The following is a 20436-nucleotide window of genomic DNA, read 5'->3' as shown; positions in this document are numbered from 1 at the left end:
ATGGACCAGAAAATGTTCAAATCAGTGGTCCAAGTGAGATACAATTGAAAGAGACCTTAACATTACTCTGCTTTGCTGAGTCCGTACCTGCTACTTACACCTGGATGCTGAACGGGACAAAGATACACAATTCTTCTGTTTTCACCAAAAAGATCACTGAATCTTCTGATAGTGGTGACTACATCTGTGAAGTGATGAATAGTATAACTGGGAGAACATCGTCAGCGGTCCATGGATTGTCTGTAACAGGTACCAAAATGATGTTGATTTTGTTGATAATCTGGAATATTGAAGCCAACCCACAGTGTTATACGTCTGATTATCTGAAGTGTACTAGAATGGCTATGCTAGTAGCAGCTAATGTAGCGTCACGATGCTAGCTTCAAGCAGAGATGAGGAGCGGGCTACAGAAGTCCGGTAACCATCTTCTAACTCCACACCCCCACATTTTGTTTATCATTTTCAAACTTGTTATCCTTGTTTTACTTGTTATCTTTATCCTTTTTGATTTGACCAGATCATTTTACTTTTATTAGTCAGGACCATATATTCAGACATATTTTACATTCACCTCACTTGTGATTGTTTTTAAGAGTTTACAAATAGCTGATATTGCAAAATTGAATGGTTGTGTGATTTTGTATTTTTTTCAGGTAAAGACGGGTCTGGAGGTCTTTCAGCTGGTGCCATTGCTGGAATAGTTATCTTGTGTTTAGTGGCTTCTTCTGCTGGAGCTGGTGGAGGGTACTATCTTTACAAAAAAAAGTAAGTTAAAGAATAGCTTTTATTACCAGTCAGACAATTGTCCCTTTTATTATGTCGTAATAGATGACTGACATTAGATTAACCCTAATTTAACACTGACTTTAACCTAATCTCTTGTAATTAGACTTATATAATGAACAGAAAGGATTTATTGTATTACATGAATGACATTCTTAACATATTCATGGAACGTCAATGACAATATATCTGTTGATTACATTCATAATTCTTTGCATTGAAAACACATAACTGGTGTAAGAATTGGTGGTTTTGCATTTTTAGTGCTCAACTTAAAACAGTAAACAATCTTGTATTAAAGTTTAGAAATCCCTTATCGAATAATGTTGGGAAAAGTCTACCCAAAGGCAACACAGGTTACAGTTTGAATTCTGAGTTGCATCTTGTGGTATGGACACATTTTAACAATGCTTTATTTCTAATATTTAGAATCAACAAGAAAACTCCACCAAATTCTGAAAGTAAAGGTTTCTATTCATCTGCTCTAATTCATCCTTTTGTATATATATATATATATATAAAAAAAAAAAAAAATATATATATATATATATATATATAAATAAAAGACAGTATGCAAAATAAACTACAGTATATCACAATTATATTGCATTTACAAACAATATGACCAATAAGATGAAATACATCTTTTTTTGCCTAGAACTAGAAGAACGTGCGTATGAGAACACATCAGCGATATATGAAAACACATAAAACCAACGATCATCTTTCCCTTAAAAGGTGAGTTTTTAATTAATTGATCTGATTTGGTAAAACATGTATGAATGTATTTTGTGGGAAAATGCACCAAGAGTTTTCAGTGGAAATGATTTTATGTAGTTCAAATGAAGAAACTATTGTAGGAAATGCTTACTGAACAAACAGTTGATAAGAGCCAAAACACTTGACATGAGTGACATTTCCCTTTATTTTCACTTATGTCGAGCAGAAAACTTGGAGGATGAAGAGCTCCACAACAAGATAACACATTTAGCAGCCATGACATAATCATCAGCTTATTGATCTTTACAGGTAAAGTGTCAGCAAACCTTTGCCTTTTACTCATTCAGTAGAGAGCAACAGTAGCACTTTTAAAAATAGCTATGATGACTTAAAAAAAATAATTTCTTGTTCTGCTATTACTAATGCGTTTGCATTTGTATGTGTTTGCATGTATTTTGTGTACTTAGTTATTTCTATATTGAATATCTAATGCTGGCTTTTATTCTCGTGTTTTATTATTGTGTCAACATTGAACAATATCAGGTTGGGATAAGAGATTATGCAAAAGATAGATACAAATAATTGCAACACAAAATATTACGTTTTTTCCTCTTATATGGTTTTAACAGCAACTGAATATGTAACAGTCTTTTATATATAATGGTCAGACAGTGGCAGCTGTGGAATTTATGTACTTATTGTTTATTTCAATTCATACATTTGACATTTGTGTACTGCTAACAAACTATAAATAAAACAATGAAGTTGTGCCTCTGAGGTTTATTCTTGATTGTTGACTAAGCTTCGTGGACAAGTCAAAGCTGATCATCAGACTTTGAAAGTGCTCTTTATGAATGTAATCCTATGGCAGCTGTAATTATATGACAATTGTTAAAGTTAACACTGATAATCTAACAAAACGTTGAATTGCAAAATGTCTGAATAATGAGACAAATCCGTTGAATCTGCAGATGACTTTTATGCCAAAAGCTGCAGAATGCCGCCGTCCTGTGATGGACTGTAGTTATTGTGGAATAATGCAATCTGGTGAATAAATAATCTCTATAAACAAGATTTTGGTATAGGAAGAATGGCTGCACAATAAAAAAAAATCTAATTTTGATTATCATATTGCACATATTGTGCCTATTGCGATTTGAAAATTGTAGTCGGCCATATTGAGATTTTGATTTAATTTTGATTAATTGTGCAGCCTTAATGGGAAGCATTTGCATTTCCATTTGTAATCTATGTAGTATTTAAACCAATCACGTTTGAGCCGGCTTTGGTTGGATGCATGAAAACAGTCCGAGCAGAGAGCAAAAGAAGCTGAAGTATTATCTGAAATGTAATGTGGAACCAATAAGCAAATGATTTTCCTTTTTATCAGCTTCAAATTAGCATGTTAGATACTTTTGAACCTTGGACTGCAAACAATGAACAATGCACGGAAGAGGAAGTCTTGGCCCTGATATCCACTGACTATACTGGAACATCAGAAATATTTCACCCTGCCACCAGTCGTCAGATCGAGGTTGGTGAATGAAAGACGTTGAGCAAAGTGGTATTGATGTAATTTACTGATGATGATGATGATGATGATGATGATGATTAACTCTCCCTGAGGATCTTTTAAGCTCACATTAGACTGTCGCTCAGTCATCCTTTGGTCCAGACTGTCATCCAACAACTACTGGATGAACTGCCATGGCATGTGATTTAGACATTCACATCCCCTTTGGGACTAATTTAGATAAATCCCTTCGTTTTTCCTCATCAGGTATTAATTAACATGGTAAACTTTTAATGTTAGGACCCTCTTTTGTTTCCAATATGTGTTATCTGTTTTAGTATAACTGTTGAAATTGGTTTCATTGTTGAGCATTTTATTCAATTTCATTTTTGTATTATTTCTAATTGCCCGATTTTATAATTTCCTCATTCCAGTCCTAACACTTTAAATCTCTGTTTTAAAAAGTGCTGAATAGATAAAGCTTATTATTCTATTGTAGTGACCGTTGCTTCCCAATAAAAAAGTCACTACGGTTGCTGAAATGTTTGTTCTGACACGTGCCATAAATAACGAAGTCCAGTTTCCAATATAGGCATTTTATTTCTCACATAATCAGAGTTCCACCACTTTCTCTTCAGTTATCCATTTTCTCCATAAACCAATAAATCATAACATTTACATTCGTTAAATGTGCACACGTCAGAACAAACATTTCAGCAACCGTAGTGACTTTTATTGGGAAGCAACGGTCACTACAATAAGTCAAAAACTGTTTGCTTCTACCTATTAGCAACAACCTGTGTCCAATGACCCCACTGATTATATTACCTGTGCTCTGATTTACACCGGCACTACGCCCCCATGTGGTGGGAGGTTGTACAAAAACAAAAACAACCAAATGGCTCTTACATCTATTGTTATAAGCATCACCATGTTTACATTGTTACTGCATGTTAGCGTGCTGATGTCAGCATTTAGCGCCCTGCTATGCCTAAATGCAGTAGAGCTGTGTCACAGTGTGGCCGAAGACTCTTGTTCCTAAAGTTTCTGTCATGATCAAGTTAGTAACTAGTAACTAAGAAGTAATCATGAATAACAATCATAATCTCTGGTGTTGAGAACATGCAGTTGTCTTTTATTAGCTCGTTATGCAAGTTTGGAGGGCAACAATAAGAAATGGTTGATTGAGTTAATAATTAAGCTTGCCCAGCCTGTGGACGTCTTGATGACATGTTTTATTGATTGCAGATTATCTCAGGGACACTTTTTCCGTTGTTGCACAAAGTCAGACGGCAGATGGTCAGATAACATTAGAAGAGGACCAAACTAAGTAATACACCATGAGCTATACATTTCTCAAGTCAACCATACTTTTGTTCCTCTCCGCAGGTAAGAAATGCAAAAGAAATTATTTTTACATTCATCAAAAATACAACTAGAGGTTGACAAATGTTGGCTGACCGGTAAATGTTTCAGCAGATATCTGCTATGGAGCCGGTGTACTCACTGTTGACTTACTTCATAGAGCAACGGGGGAGAGTGTGACCTTCACAACATCTGTAAAACCACAAGCCAAACCATTTATGGCATTGGCTTGGACTTTCAATAGTACCACCAATGTAATAACCTCAACCAGTGCAGATGTGGTGGGACCAGGCTATGAGAACAGGATCACCCTGGATAAATTCACTGGCTCTCTGGTGCTAAGAAATATGACTAAAGAAGACAGCGGGCAATACAAGTTAATCATCATCCCCTACGGAGCAGCGCAGATTCAAGGAACGGCTAAACTGGAGGTGCTGAGTAAGTTAGACTTCATTAATCTGACGGTGTATTTAAAATAATGCTTGTGTAATATCAATGTATTTGGACTGAAAATACCAGCTACTATTAACAAGATGTCCGTTTTGAGAATGTCTCTTTCTATTCAATTTTTGTGCACAGCCAAAGTGTCGAAGCCCACCTTGGCCTGCCCCACAGAGAACTTAATGGAAGGTCAGACCTCCCTTAACCTAACCTGCCATGCTGACAGCCCCGTGTCTCGCGTGTGGCTGAAGGACGGCAAACCTCTGGTTCCCGGAGACAGATTCAGCTTTCACGATGGCAACAGAGTGTTGTCCATCAGCCCCTTGAACAGGAAAGACACTGGAGAGTTTCTTTGTAATGTCAGCAATCATTTCAGTTTTGATACGGACAAATGCAGACTTAAAGTCTACTGTAAGTACTTTCTATTGTACTTTAATATGCCACAGCACTTTTTTTTTTACATGTATTTGCTTATGAGTAATTATACGATTTTTTTCTTCCGTCTCATTATAATCATTGTCTTTCTCATCTTTCCAGGGGGACCTGACCAACCAAGAATTGTTCAGACTCCAAATGGAGCAGAACTTGAAGAGAGTGTTTTACTGAGGTGCTCTGCTGACTCCCTACCAAAGGCATCTTTCTCCTGGACGTTCAAACACACGACGATGAAGGGACCTTCACATTACATCGATGAGATGGAAAAGAGGCACCTGGGGAAGTACACCTGCACAGCCCGTAACCTTATCACTGGTCTGGAAGCCTCTGTGTTCCACACACTGTGTGGTATTTAAGCTCTCATTCATAACTCTATATGGTACCTTATTGATAATGATATGTGATGGCAAATGGAAAAGACAGAGTAATTCTTTTTTTCTTCTGATCCAGACTCCTCTACTCCCATCACTGGTTCTATGTCCATGATGTTTTGCACTGTCCTGACCACGGTGACACTCATATCGGTCTAAAGACTACATTTAATCTGGGGAAATTATGTTAAATAACAAGCTTGCTCATTTGAAACTTCCATTGTCTTTATTTTGGATAATTTATCTGTGTTAAGTATATTGCTATGTCTCTTTAAATTGTATGTTCACATAAAATATGACAAATGACAAATAAAGCAGTGATCCTTCACATTGATCCTTCACAGCTGTCTCAGTTTTTCTATTAATTGTATATTAAGACAACAAAAGTATCACTAATTGTTGTAATGGCGCCTTTCAGAGAACAAACTACAACTTCCAGCTTTGGTCTCATTACTGCTAACAGATTCAGCTTTAATACTGTAAATAACTCTTGATACTACAACGTTTCAGGTGCTGTAAATAGACCTACTTTATATACTTTATTCTTGAGTCATTCAGCTCAAGCCTAATAAAAGTGTTTGATGTTCTTAAAAGGTGACTGAAGCCTGATAATGTCTAATCAAATTGCCACTATAATAAACTTTTATTAAAACTCTATATCAGATTCTGTTGTGTTAATGACCACCATCATGTACATTCCATTCGTATTTTTTGTTAGGGCCTGCATGCTGCTGCCATAAACCTTTAAGCATCAACCTACTTTAACCCAGGTATTCTTAGAGTGCATAAAGCAATGAAGCTTAAGGCTGGGACTGAATCCAGGACTTGAAACTCTAGTCATAAAATAAGAAAAACAAGTAAAAGGATTGGAAAATTATAGTTGAAAACTAAGAATAATTTGCTTTTCAAGATAATAGAATCTGTATAATCCACACAATGATGCAAATGTATCAATTTTATTGCTTGATTTTGCAACTTTCCTGAATACCCAGGGACATTTCTTTCAAACAGCACTTTTGGCTACTTTTAAAATTAATTTGGAAAGTTTTAGTGGCTTGTACGGATAAGTACTTCCCAAGCGTGACACTGTTAATGCTTAAGTGTTTTTAGATATAAGCAAAGATGCATGTGTTTGGGAAGTAGCGATCTTCCATTGATTTCTAATCATTATGAATTTTCATAATGTCATAATGGTGTGACGACACCTGCCCTTCCATGCCAATATGTCGTTAATCTATAGTTATGTATTTAACTAATAACTTGCATATACATTTTGAAAATAGTGTCTCCAAAATCTGACTTCTTCAAATTACAACCCGTATAAATAGTAGAAGTAGACAGTAGAGTTGACAAATGTTTTCTGAATGCACAAGCCAAATTTGTCACCACATGGATAATTGCCAATGCGTAATATTTTTCAAACAAACAGTCATATTGTGATATCATCACACCAGCACAGCATGTCCAGCATGTGGTTTTATTCATTTATCATCACTGTGTTATAAATGTATCATATCAGTGTAACATATTGTCCAGGCTGCAACACACCCGAGGGAGTAAAAGTTTGACTGCATGAGAAAACGTCAGAGTGCAGGAACTTTATGCCACCAGATTTCATGCTAGCATTAACATAAAATATATAAAGCTCTTGTGTATTCAAAAGACCTGCTGTTAAAATGCATGATATTCTAAGTAGATAAAGGAAAAAGGAGCAAGAGAATCAACTTTTTCCTTCGTCATTACTGCAAAATACATTGGTAAAAAAAATGTATAAAAAACTATCCCACAATACATTTCATCTACTGTATAACAGCATCATATATATAGTTAATATTTTTAGCTTAACAGTGTGAATTATCTCACGTTACCTCTCTTCTGCTCTGTGGTCAGAAATAACCTTTTATCTCAGGCTCAAAGCAAAATGTAACAATAGAAACAAGGCTGATGCTGTTCTTAATCAAAGTTCAACCAATAATCTACATGTTGTACATAAACTGCAGTTTATCTGCATTGACCAATAATATAATAATATCAAATAATGAAGCAAAACCACTAACAGCGTGAGTTTAAATGCTGCGCATTAAAGAATTACAGGTGACGGAAACAGATGAGATAAACAATATGACCATGTTAACATAATGTCCAAATATTTTAATTCCTAAACAACACTTCTTTAGATTACACAGAAACATGGCTTTGCTTTTTCTGCTCCGTTTCATGATAATATGTAAAGTACAGTTCATGTTAAGCACTTTATTTCACTTTTAAAAACTTTTGTCCTGTTTTAATTATTCAACAAAAAATAACAGTCCTGGATGTTATCAGAATGTTGTTGTTGATTTATACGAGTGTACATGAAGTTTGTTTATCAATCTGATTCCTAACAAATCACATAAGAATAAGAATAACACCCTCCAACGGCTTTGCACATACAGTACATTGCATGGGTCTTACTCATTGGTTGTCACTGCAAAAGCACCTCAAAAGAAATAAAGGCTGTAACGAGTGAAGAGGTCCATTGCCCCTCCCCTCAAACACGCATAGTGTACTCACTGCACCTCCTCTGTGAAACCACTTTGTATGCGCCCGGAGGCTGCAGGAGATATGGAAACATCTGTGATACTGTTAGTCATCTTGGCAGCAATCTTAGGTGAGAAATAAACACTTTCATATACAACGCCTCCATCACGTCATGATTATTCAAGTTATCTCAATTGAATTTGAAGAGCGGACTCTAAATAATATTTGAACACAGTTGATTGTTATTACTGGTCATAGTTTTATTGGGTATTGTAGTTTTACATGTTAATAGTGTGATATTAAAGATTCTGTTCAGCTACACTGTCTTTTACTTTTAATGCAGTGCAGGTCACAGCTGGATCTAAAAGACTACAACATAAAGAGAGAAGTCTTTTAATGCACCTTTATACGTTTATTTTTATTATTTAAAAATTGGCATGGCACAGGAAAAACTATTCTCTATTGCTTTTTTGACATCAATGTTTTAGTGTTCTCGTGGCCTTGGTTGCATGACATTTTCATGTAAATATGACTCTAGATTAAACAGATGAGTTTTTATAAAATCTAAATCCAAACCTTATTATATATAGTTTTGTTGGCTGGATTTGATTTGATGTACGTTTCTGTTATTTCAAATAGGCTAGTTTTTAAATTTGATTACATTCCCCCCCAGTGATCCACGGTGCGTTGTTTTACAGTCTCAGTAACCTTTATCCCGATAATGTAACTGTCTTCTCCAGGTTTATGCTACGGCGAGGGTGTGCTACCAGACAGTCTGATTGCAGCTGTTGGAGGGAAGGTGACATTCACCACAACAGTGACTCCACCAGCAACACCATTCCTGTCAGTAAGCTGGAGTTTTACTGATATCCACAGTACTTCTAATATAATAACCTCATCTGATGAAGACATAACTGGACCAACGTATACAGACAGGATCACCTTCTTCAGATCTAATGGATCTCTGGAGTTATGGAATCTGACCGACAGCGACAGTGGAGAATACAGCATCTTCATCATTCCAAATGGTGCAGCAATGCAGAACGGAAAATGTAGACTTGTCATACATGGTATGTTGATGCAACGCGGTTGAACATACAGAAAACTAACTTTTTTGAAGATGTTGCTCCTTCAACCATTTTAAAGTAATACTTCAACACACATGCAGTGACCACAGAATCAAATATAAAGTCATCATTTCAAAACTGATGAAATGCCAGAAGTCAAAAGAATTTAACTTCTCAATGTCAACTTCTTGTGTTCGACTCCTCTGAAAAGCAGCTACATCTTTCCATAGCTATTCTTTATGACTTTGACCTATACCGTATCTTTCCCGCAGACATTTTCTTATGCAATACTGTTATTAGTTCAATAAAACCTGACTTTGATTGACATACAGGGAGCAAGTGTAAATCAGGTCACAACTCGGGGTCAGGGTTATTTGACATTATGCATCGTTTTTAGTGGATGTCCTGCTACAGCAACAGGGTAGAAAAGCTTTGCTTCCCTTTGTGACTTTGTTCTTTGTTCAACTCAACCCACAGCACCAGTCTCCAATGTGGTGGTGACCATCAGCAACACAGACTTGGTGGAGTTCAGCAGCGTCAGTCTGTCTTGCTCCGTCTCCTCTGGATCCTCTCTCTCTTTCCTCTGGCTGAACGGCAGCTCTGAGGTTACAGCCAGTGACAGAGTTCAGCTCACTGATGGAGGCTCCACTCTCACTATAGTCAATGTGACCCGCTACGACCAGGGACCGTTCAGGTGCAGCGTGTCTAATCCTGTCAGTAATGGCTCCAGTGATCCAGTAAACCTCTCCATCAGCTGTGAGTTACTAAACACAAAAGCTCTGTCGTCGCATGCTCCTTCAAATGATAATGATGCGGTTCTGCTTTTGACTGGTACAAAACAGTTATGTGCCATGCACACCGCATACCCGTTTTCTCAAGTTACTAACATTTCTATTGGTGACTCTTTTGTTTACTTTCCATGTGTCGCACAATGCAGACGGCCCAGAAAATATTATTTTGACGTCATCTCCCACACAAGAATACTATGTGGAAGGGTCAGACGTCATCCTGTCTTGCTCAGTGGTCTCCAGGCCCCCTGCCCTGTATAAGTGGCTTCTGAATGGAGACCTGGTGTCTGATACTGGACCAGAGCTCAGTCTGATGAATATTGAGATGAGTCAGAGTGGACGCTACAGCTGTGAGGCCTTTAACAGCAAAACTCTGAGATCCCAAACATCTCAGCCCTCAGCTGTAACTGTACTGGGTAGGTTGTTCATCGTGCATCTTTGCAGCTAGGAATGCTGTCATTATTTAAACTGTGCCAAAATGCTAATCAATAACTTTTTCCCCACAGCACCAGTATCCAATATAAAGGCAAATGCCAGCGCCACAGACATTTTGGAGTCCAGCAGCAGCTCTGTCAGCCTCTACTGCTCCTCCTCTGGATCCTCTCCCTCTGTCCTCTGGCTGAACAGCAGCTCTGAGGTTACAGCCAGTGACAGAGTTCAGCTCACCGATGGAAACTCCACTCTCACTGTAGCCAATGTGACCCGCTACGACCAGGGACCATTCAGGTGTCATGTGTTCAATCATTTCAGAAACGGCACCAGTGATCCAGTAAACCTCCTCATCATATGTGAGTGACTAACTGGAACGTTCACACAAAGCTACGAACATAACTTATCTGTGATGTTCTTTTTGCTCCCTCCATGTATTCTATTGGTGACCATATCTTCTTGCCGCAGTCGGCCCAGAAAATATCAATCTGACAATATCTCCGTCACGAGAATACTATGACGAAGGTTCAGACGTCACCCTGACCTGCTCAGCTCTCTCGAGACCTCCAGTCATGATCCGGTGGTTTCTGAATGGAGACCTGCTCTCTGATTCTGAACCAGAGCTCAGACTGGTGAACATTCAGATGAGTCAGAGTGGAAACTACAGCTGTCAGGTCTTCAACAACAGAACGATGAGAAATCGAACATCTCAGCCGTCAGCTGTCTCTGTACTAAAGTGTAAGTTGGGGGGAAAGGGACTTCTTGTAGCTGAGAGCCTAAATAAGTAGGTTTAATTGTGTTGTTTGACATGGAAGTGGTACACAATTCAATATTGCTGCAGAAACAGAGTCGGAACAATTGATCTGTGCCAACATTTTTTTTCTTTTCTACCCATAGCACAAATCTCCAATGTTGTAATAACTCCCAACACCTCAGATTTGTCAGAGCTCAGCAGCTCCGTCAGTCTGTCCTGCTCCTCCTCTGGATCCTCTCCCTCTTTCCTCTGGCTGAACGGCAGCTCTGAGGTTACAGCTGGCGAGAGAGTTCAGCTCACTGATGGAGGCTCCACTCTCACTATAATTAACGTGACCCGCTACGACCAAGGACCATTCATTTGTCATGTGTTCAATAATTTCAGTAATTACACCAGCGATCCAGTGAAACTCGACATCAACTGTGAGTACTCTCCGATGTCACAGCGTCTGCGTGCATACGCCACACAGACGTTTACATAATTATTACAACCGTCATGTCACAGGTGGGTTTGTCTAAATGACTTATTGTGCTCCTTGCTGTTTGATTGCTGCCGTGTTTGGTTGCCGCTGAGTAAATGACAGCTGCATTTAGCTTAATGATGCAGTTTGGCATTGTAACGACACAATTACCAGTAATGACCCCTTCACACTGAGCCAAGCAAGAAGCAATATCAACCTTTTCTCAAGCAACCGTTATTTTATTGTTGAAGATACTATTTGATATCGTTTTCCCCCAGATGGCCCAGAAAATATTCATTTGAAAATATCTCCGTCACAAGAACACTTTGAGGAAGGATCAAACATCAGCATGATGTGCTCAGCTGACTCCAGACCTCCTGCCCTGTTTCAGTGGTTTCTGAATGGAGACCTGTTGTCTGGTACTGGACCAGAGCTCAGACTGATGAATATTCAGATGAGTCAGAATGGACGCTACAGCTGTCTGGCCTTTAACAACAAAACCCTGAGAAATCAAACATCTCAGCCTGCAACTGTCTCTGTACCGAGTGAGTTAGAATCGGTTAAATGGTTCCAACACAATGGCTTTAAGTTTTTAATTCTTGACTTGCTGCTAGTCTCTTTTTACCTATTTTTCACAGCACCGGTCTCCAATGTGGTGGTGGCTTCAAACAACACAGACTTGGTGGAGTTCAGCAGCTCCGTCAGTCTGTCCTGCTCCGTCTCCTTCCTCTCTTTCCTCTGGCTGAACAGCAGCTCTGAGGTTAAAGAAAGTGAGAGAGTTCAGCTCACTGATGGAGGCTCCACTCTCACTATAATTAATTTGACCCGCTACGACCGGGGACCGTTCAGGTGCAGCGTGTCGAATGGTGCCACTATTGAAACCAGCCAACCGGTGAATCTTTTCATCCAGTGTAAGTTTATGACAAAGGGACTTGTGCCAAGTATTGCCACTTTTACTTTACTTTATAATTGTGATTCTCAGTTGTTATACATAGAGATGTCCCCAGCATATTGTTCAAAGACTCACAACTGTAACAGTACATCTGATTCTAAAGACTGAAAGACAAATATAACACAGAAAAAAAATCATGGACACATCCTCTACACGAATACAGCCAAACTACAGTGTCCTCAAACAATCTGACTCTTTGGTTTGTTTTGTTTACAGATGGACCTGACAACATAGCCATCAAAGCACCTAAAACAGTGCGTGTCGGAGATTTCACAATGCTTTACTGCTCCACTATGTCCGTACCAGCTCCAACGTTCACATGGCTTTATGATGGAAAGCCAACCAGCATGCAGGAGTCTGTGTACATTATCCCCTCCATCAGAAGCTTTGACGGTGGGACGTACACCTGCACTGCTGTCAACGCCGCCACAGGGCTGAGTCAAACAGTGAGCCACAAGTTAACTGTTGGAGGTATGTATAAAAACAAGTAAACTGACAGAGAAACATATCCCAATGAGACGTGTATTTTTCTCTGTGTTTAGGAGAAATGCATTTAGGATATTCTTCATGTTTCTTTTCCAGATTTTTCAGACTGACTGCTCAGTTGCTGCTGGGAAGGCTACAATCATAACATTTGGATGTCTTCTAATTATTGCAATTGCGTGTGGAACAATTGTTTATTGTATGATAAGAAGGAATAGGTAAGCATGCTGTAAGCAAGTACATTTACAATTTAGTACTGTACTAAATTACAAATACTTCTTTTACTAAACTTTTACTTTACACTTCTATTCCAATACATTTCAGGGGAAATGTACCGCAGGAACGCAGGATTCTTAATGTAATAAAGTATTTTACTTTTACTTGAGTAAAACACATGACTTACATCTTAACAAGCCCTTATTTTAATTTTTCAGAGTCAAAAGCAATTATGCAGCACGTCGAAAAGATAAGTGTTCACCTGATCTAACATCTCCTTTCTTATCTTTTAAGACAATGGAAATACCTATTCCTCAATCATAAAAGTGACCTAATGAATCATGAGATTTAACAAACTTCTGCTTTGAACCTCAGAAAAATTAAGTGTGAGGGAGAACCGTTCAGACGTGTATACGCTCTCAGTAACAGCATCGAATGGCTTGACCTCTTTTGACGGTGAGTTGAATGTGACTGAATGATATATTTATTTTGAAAGAGAGAACATTCACATTTCTTTGAGTCCACATTTCCATATCTCTCCAATCATTTCACTTTTCCAGCATAAATAAAATCGGGAAACAAACACAAATAAGAAGCCTTCCCAAAACCAACAGTCTCAAAGAAAAACAGCAGTTTTATAGTTTTTTGTATTATTGTATTTATTCAACCCAACCATGTTCTGCCTCTCAGACTACTCTTCACTGTGCCGAGTTTAATGTTGTATGCATCTTCATTGCAACATTTGTGTAACCTGGTTTTACAATAAGAATTTGTTCAAAATAGATACCAACTGTATGCATAATGTAATATAATAAACACTGTAAATAATTAGAATAATAGCAACCATTGAAACAAAGTAAAGGATGTGTCTATTATTATACATGTAAATATGTGTGTATATTCAATAAACACTGTATCTGGATCCCCAGTGACTCCTGTATGGTTTTACCATCATAAATCCACAACAACGTTAAGACAGGCAGCACTGGTAACCTGGTATCTGCTGTAATCGTCTCTGGGTTGAACTACTGGGATTAAATCCTTCACTTCTGTTGAACACGACCAATCTCTGCAGATGCAGCCATGCACTGCTGTCACTTTAGAGTTGCTGGTATAGGCAAACGCTCTGTTTGTTGGCCTGCTGTGTCCCCCTGCTTCCATTCTTTATGCTAAGCTAAGCTATTGGCCTGCTGATTCTAGCTCTATACATAGAGTTTTAACAATGACCAAAAGCTTTTGCAAACCTTAACTAAGCAGTTGTAGTTGCCTAAACTTAAACATTCTAAGAGCTGGCAGATTGTATATGATATACAGTATATAAACCCATATTACAAAGTGCTTCATATTTAGATGTTTAAACACACACATACAGTCTATATACACATACATGCATGTTTAAACATCTAAATATGAAGCACTTTGTAACATGAGTTTTGAAAAGTCCTATGTAAATTAAGTTTTACTGAAACCATTACTTATTCTATAATGGCACACACTGCACATGCAGTTAGTCCACTGTGCACTACAATTTAAACTTGGCTTTTTGACAATGCTCAGTCTATCAAGTAATAAAATACTTTGAGTTAATCTTTCAAAAGTGTGGGTTGGGGATTTGTTTGGCAACAGGTTTGAATTATTATAAGAGTGTTTATCAATTGGTGAACTGGTGACATGTCCTCTGCCCAGCGTAATCTGAGAAAAACCCTAGATAGAGAAAACAAATGACTGTCTCCTCAGTTATTGTGGCCTTGAAGATGAAACAATTTTATAATTCAAGTGACACAAAAATATGTAGGTAATTGAACTCCTCTTTTCTTTCATCATCAAAAGTGATGTTAGTCTCTTCTGTCAAAACAGGCATGTCATATAGACAACTGTAGCATTTAGGTATTTTTGCTAAATTAAAGGAGAGAGTAATATATATCGTTTGTCTAATTAGTATATTTCTGACAATATGTGAAATGTTCATAAAAGGTCCCAGTGCTTTGTAGATCATCACACCATCAGTCTTGTTAAATATTACAACTGGACTATATAGAGCACTGTTACTAAGTTCATCATTTATGTCTATAATAAATATTTTATGTCACCTGTTGTGTAAAAAAATAAATGGACTTTGTTATTTATTACCAACAACATGAACTTATGCATTTGACCCTACAGATGTGTATCGAGCCGGTCAGGTCCAACACAAAGGAATTTATGGAGCCCTCTTCAATAGCAGCTCTCACCTGTTGTCAGGTCAAATCTTATCTTTATTATCGTTAGATTATTACTATTACAAACACAAATCTACAAGGTACAGGCAGATCAGGACAAGGACAGAAGAATGTCACAACGGATCTCAGTCAACTGTTCAGTCTCTGTGAAATGTGAATTGGATTATTTAATGAAAACACAAAAAAATATTTTTATCTCTTCAGAGCTCATGCTCAGAGGGCTGGAAGCACAACACACAAACACGCTGCATGTTTTGTGACGAGGGTAAAGTTGGCACAATGAGGATGCAGTCATTCATTGTACAAACCAGGCTAATACTGTATGTAATCTCTGCAGTTACTAGAGCAACCCTAATATATGGTGACTTTGTGTGATCTCATAGGAGCAGGAGGCACGTCACAGAGCATAGAAATATATACTAATGGTTTCTTTGCATTCTGGCACCATTGAGTCTGCATCCATTGTTCTATCTGATGTTACCTTTATACCAAATTATAAAACATGCAAATAGCAGATATGAAACAACAAAGACAATTTGTCTCATGTAAAAAGAAAAAAACATTTAAATAATCTAACTCAACACAGAGTTCCATCTCTCCTTTGACTGCAAGAAAATGCAGAAGTGGAAACACAGTGTTACTCTACAGGTTCCTACATCAGTTACTGATTATTGGATACAATGACATCCTCTAGCAACATTCAAGAGTAAGAGTAGTACTACTAGTAGTAGTACTAGTGGTAGTATCATTTAACATTTTGAAATTAAATGACCTGATCGATTAGCTTTCTTATTCTATCGCTTAATCAAGTGATAGAATTTGAAAAGCTCCCGACACTAAAGTCCAGAGCATCACTGGCACTTCTATTAAAGCTGGTGGCATAATGTTTTGTGATTTGGAGGCAGTCAGTCAGGCGACATACAGTAATTATGTAAATACTGAGGATTATCTGACATGCAAAACAGTGGCTTTTCTCTGCTGTAAAATATTAACCCAGTTAAAAAAGATAAGACTTGGCAGTAGCTGCACTCTGTAGAGGTCAAAGGTCAACCCGGTTGAAAGATCTAAAAAGTAATGACTTTTTAAATAGCTTTTTATCTTTTTATCAAAATCAAACCCAAAATACAACTCAGATTCTCTACTGAAAATGTTTTTTTTCTTGTTCAGGAATCACAAAGTTAAACTTCTGTAAACTGCGTCTGTCTGTTAAACTGTGGTCTTCTCGTTTACATTAAGTAAACTTCATAGACTTGGAAAATGGCCAAGGGATCCATTCAGAGCTCATAGAAACTTAGAGATGTAGCATGACTACATTGGTAAGAATGTATTTTGCATCACAAAAAAACTTTGGTTTCTGTACTAAACTATAGTTGTGAAATTCAGCTTTGTAAGAAATGAGTTTGTGGACCAGTTACACTTGATTCAGTTTTGACTGTAGGGACATGGTTTTATAATAAAGCATCAGTTAATAATTTGTCCATGGAGAGTAATTCCTTTTGGATTTTATTTTTAGACATTGAGAACCATTTCTAGAAGGATAAGTTCTCTTGTCAATCCGTCAGCACCTTATGAGCCATATTAACTCCATCGCTCCCAGTGTGACAGCAGAGGTTGAGTGACATTATATTTACACTTTGAGTGCCACTTACCAAAGCACATTGTTATTGAGAGTCCACAATGACGCATTCTGACATTTCACCTCCCGCTCTGTACATTCACAGGTCAGGAGTTATAGACACATGCGACACATTTTGAATGCCTCATTGTTTCCGATGATTCAATGGTTGGGTCTCAGTATTTGGACTGCCACTTATCAGACTGGGATCTATTCTGGATAGAGGTTTGTGAAAACGGCAATAATAAACGCAAACATACATAGAGACACGAAATGAAATATCTCCATTTTTAATAAATTAAAAATTCAGTCCGTCTGCAAATATTGAACCAAGAGACGTGTTTGCAAAGCTGTCTGAAGGAGGTTAAGTGTCTCCTGGATGTCTTTGATCCTCCTAATCGAGGAATGCTACGCCTCACTGCTGCTCCTCAAACACCACCCTGTAAGAGACCCAAAAGCACTCACCGAAGAGCTCATAAAACTGATGCACAGCAGGCCTCCACCACCATGACTCAGACTTCCGATACACATTGTCAAAGGACTAGTCAGTCATTTGAGTAACTTTACTGAAATTGGTTGGATTTTGGAAAATCTATTAAACTGCTATTAAACTGCTAATTGCTTTAAGATGAACTTGAATTATAAGAATTGTTTTATTGATGAGACCTCCGGCAGGATAAAATCGGCAGAAAATCATTAATTTAAGATTTTTATTTCAGTGGCTTACTAGTTAATTGTTAGAAGATTACGTCCCTTCATACTTTATTGTGTTGAAATTACAAATCGGTGCTTTACGGAAAGCACCGATTACCAATACCATGTCAAGGTTTCTTTAAACACTGCTGACCTCCATTTCTCTGGTCAATGGACATTTCTACATAAAACTAATTTCTTCCTCCACCCGAGTCTTTCGGTAACCTCTGACTGAACTCATACCTACAGGCGTTGGTGTGTTTACACAGTGGCATCGTAAACTGTGTTTGTGCTTTTCATTACTGAGTGGGGGGCTGGAGTTGGTCCTGTGCCGTCACTGTTGGACGTTATAAGAAGAGCAGGAGCACCTGTGACGCTCCATGTTTTAGATTTCGAAGAGGACTGAGAGACAACGTCACGTTAGTCTTCATGGACATCAAGATGCTCAGGACTGCCGTTTGTTTGGCGCTTGCTTTATCAGGTAAATTAAATCCCGATGATGTTTTGATGGGCTTGTGTCATGATTGTCTGGTTTGTTGTATTAAAAAAAAAAAAAAATTTAGGTTTGTGTGTAGGTGATGGTATCTTACCCCCGGGGCCTCTGAGCGGAGCTGTAGCGGACAAAGTGAAGTTCACCACTACCCTCACACCTCCTGAGAGTCCGTTCCTCTCAGTCAGCTGGAGCTTCAAAGGGTTGAACATCATCACCTCCACCAGCACCAACATCACTGGGCCCGGACATGCCAACAGGATCTCATTAGACCGAGCCACGGGGGCCCTGGAGCTCAGGAACCTGGTCCTAGAGGACAGCGGGGAGTACACCGTCACCATCATACCAGACAAAGTGCTGCAGAAACAGGGATCGACCATACTGAATGTGTATGGTGGGTGTAATGTTGTGAAGTTTAAAATATCAGAGAAATGTCTGTCACTTGAAAATAATTCTTCTGAAATGAGTGACATCCCCAAAAGGACAATTGATTTATCATTCATACAATTTTAATCCATATCTCTTGATACTGCAAGACTTGCGGTGGACACTGCTGGAATATCTAATCCAACCCAATACAGCAATCCTGCGAAGAATGAGACCTTTTCCAAGCCGATCCAAACAATAAATCAGTTATTCTATTCACTCCTTTTCCTGTAAATGCATCACGTTCCTGCAAGGATTTATAGGTCATATTCGTCACGTTCACAAACAATGCTCGGCATGAAATGCAGTGTAGCTTCTCTCAAGACTAGTGTGAAATATAGCAATTAGAAAAAAAAGAAATGTTAAAAAAAAAAAAAATCTAAAATCAAGGATCAGTACAATTGTAGATAGAGAGCAGACATTCCTTCACTCATTCATCCATTTACTCATTGTATTGACACTCTTTATGTTCTGCCAGCGCTGATCACTGGAGCCATCATCCGCAGCCCCGCAGCCGTCTTGATAGAAGACAAAAGCTCCACCAACCTCAGCTGCGATGCTTTCGGCTCCATCAGCACCAGAGTGTGGACCAAGGACAATCAGCCGCTCCACCCGAGTGGCAGAGTCACCTTCTCCATGGACAACAAGACGGTGTTCCTGCATCCTGTTCACAGCTCCAACCACGGCACCTACCAGTGTCGAGTCAGCAACCCAGTCAGCACCATGACTGTGGCCCATGATCTCACTGTCAACTGTGAGTACTGCTCACTCAACACTTCTAGTAACCATTTATTAGGAAAAGAAAAAGAAACTGAAGACTGTATTACAGTTATAGCTCTAATAAAGTACAGTTTATACAGTGGTGAAATGTAATATTAGTACTTTCACAAGGACCTTAATACTTGTACTTCTCTTCTCTGTGCAGTTGGACCACATAACATATCGATTACTGGTCCAGCAGCAGCAGCACTTGGCCAGAGAGTCACACTGGAGTGCACAGCAGACTCCGTCCCACCAGCAAACTTCAGCTGGATGTTGAACGGCAATCACACAAATGTAAATGACTCCATGTACATCATAGAGAGGTTGGAGGCAGAAAACGTCGGGAATTACACCTGCACCGCCACAAATATGGTGACAATGATGGAAAACTCCACGGTTCTGAATCTGAGAGGTGAGACATTTCTTTTTCCAATAGAGTCAGGAAAGTGATGCATTCAGTTAGTTGTCAATAACATATGCATTTTGACAGTGTTTTCTACATTTTAAAGCAAGCTGGCGATTGCAAGTGGTGATGATTGTTGTCTTTTTTACTCCATAAAGCATCCTGCTGTGCTCCCCGCTGGTCGTTTTTATTGCTGCTCATCAGCACACTGATTCTGAGAGGGTTAATGTAAGAGGGAGTAGCAGGTGAGATTAATCTAAAATAAGATGATATATCTGTTTTATCCTTTTGTTCTTTTTCACCATCGTACTAATTTACATTGTTGTTGTTTTCCTCAGTTTCTTGCGTCGCTGATGCATTTTTCTCATGGCCAAGGACCCCGATCAAAATCAATAAACAATGTGCTGCACATTACATGTTTATTTGACTCAAGAGACATTAATGTTACAGCTCGTCATTTGTGAGACAAAGTGGAAACTCTCACATTTGGAAAAACAACTATCCGTGTGTCTTCATTAAACACACTTTGGG

The 20436-nt window shown here is 38.4% G+C and overlaps 3 protein-coding genes across 4 annotated transcripts; all 3 read left to right on the top strand.

Moving 5' to 3' along the window:
* Positions 1-2: 2 nt before the first annotated feature.
* Positions 3-2413, top strand: LOC116386677 (carcinoembryonic antigen-related cell adhesion molecule 20-like; the record flags this gene model as incomplete). Its single annotated transcript, XM_031853086.1, has 5 exons — positions 3-249; positions 654-765; positions 1213-1250; positions 1442-1521; positions 1730-2413. Coding segments are annotated over 4 exons (450 nt in total), but the record flags the coding sequence as incomplete, so codon positions are not given.
* A 1808-nt stretch (positions 2414-4221) lies between these two features.
* On the top strand, positions 4222-5951 carry LOC116386940 (carcinoembryonic antigen-related cell adhesion molecule 20-like). Of its 2 annotated transcripts, none has more exons than XM_031853550.1 (5): positions 4222-4405; positions 4542-4819; positions 4961-5233; positions 5360-5605; positions 5708-5951. In XM_031853550.1, exons 2-5 carry the CDS (start codon positions 4600-4602, stop codon positions 5785-5787), a joined length of 819 nt encoding a protein of 272 aa, XP_031709410.1. In that variant the 5' UTR covers positions 4222-4405; positions 4542-4599; the 3' UTR covers positions 5788-5951. The 2 variants fall into 2 exon arrangements, with proteins under 2 accessions (XP_031709410.1, XP_031709409.1); XM_031853549.1 differs by having other exon boundaries at positions 4496-4819.
* Positions 5952-8869: 2918 nt separating this feature from the next.
* On the top strand, positions 8870-20137 carry LOC116386676 (hemicentin-1-like). Its single transcript, XM_031853085.1, is given in 14 exon segments — positions 8870-9218; positions 9693-9971; positions 10153-10419; positions 10510-10791; positions 10901-11170; positions 11330-11608; positions 11925-12191; positions 12285-12557; positions 12815-13069; positions 18132-18305; positions 18388-18708; positions 19219-19494; positions 19666-19914; positions 20064-20137. Coding segments are annotated over 14 exon segments (3615 nt in total).
* Positions 20138-20436: the final 299 nt, after the last annotated feature.

The sequence above is a fragment of the Anarrhichthys ocellatus genome, unplaced genomic scaffold (genome assembly GCF_004355925.1).
Source record: "Anarrhichthys ocellatus isolate YVR2014 unplaced genomic scaffold, GSC_Weel_1.0 scaffold13, whole genome shotgun sequence".
NCBI lineage: Eukaryota > Metazoa > Chordata > Actinopteri > Perciformes > Anarhichadidae > Anarrhichthys > Anarrhichthys ocellatus.
This window is presented reverse-complemented; position numbering and strand designations above follow the sequence as displayed.

Excerpts from the sequence above, each read along its gene's own strand:
- LOC116386940 (XM_031853549.1), top strand. The coding sequence starts at position 4,357 with ATGAGCTATACATTTCTCAAGTCAACCATACTTTTGTTCCTCTCCGCA. Across the intron at positions 4,820-4,960 it reads GGCTAAACTGGAGGTGCTGA|CCAAAGTGTCGAAGCCCACC; the intron begins GTAAGTTAGACT and ends TTTTGTGCACAG. Across the intron at positions 5,606-5,707 it reads TGTGTTCCACACACTGTGTG|ACTCCTCTACTCCCATCACT; the intron begins GTATTTAAGCTC and ends CTTCTGATCCAG.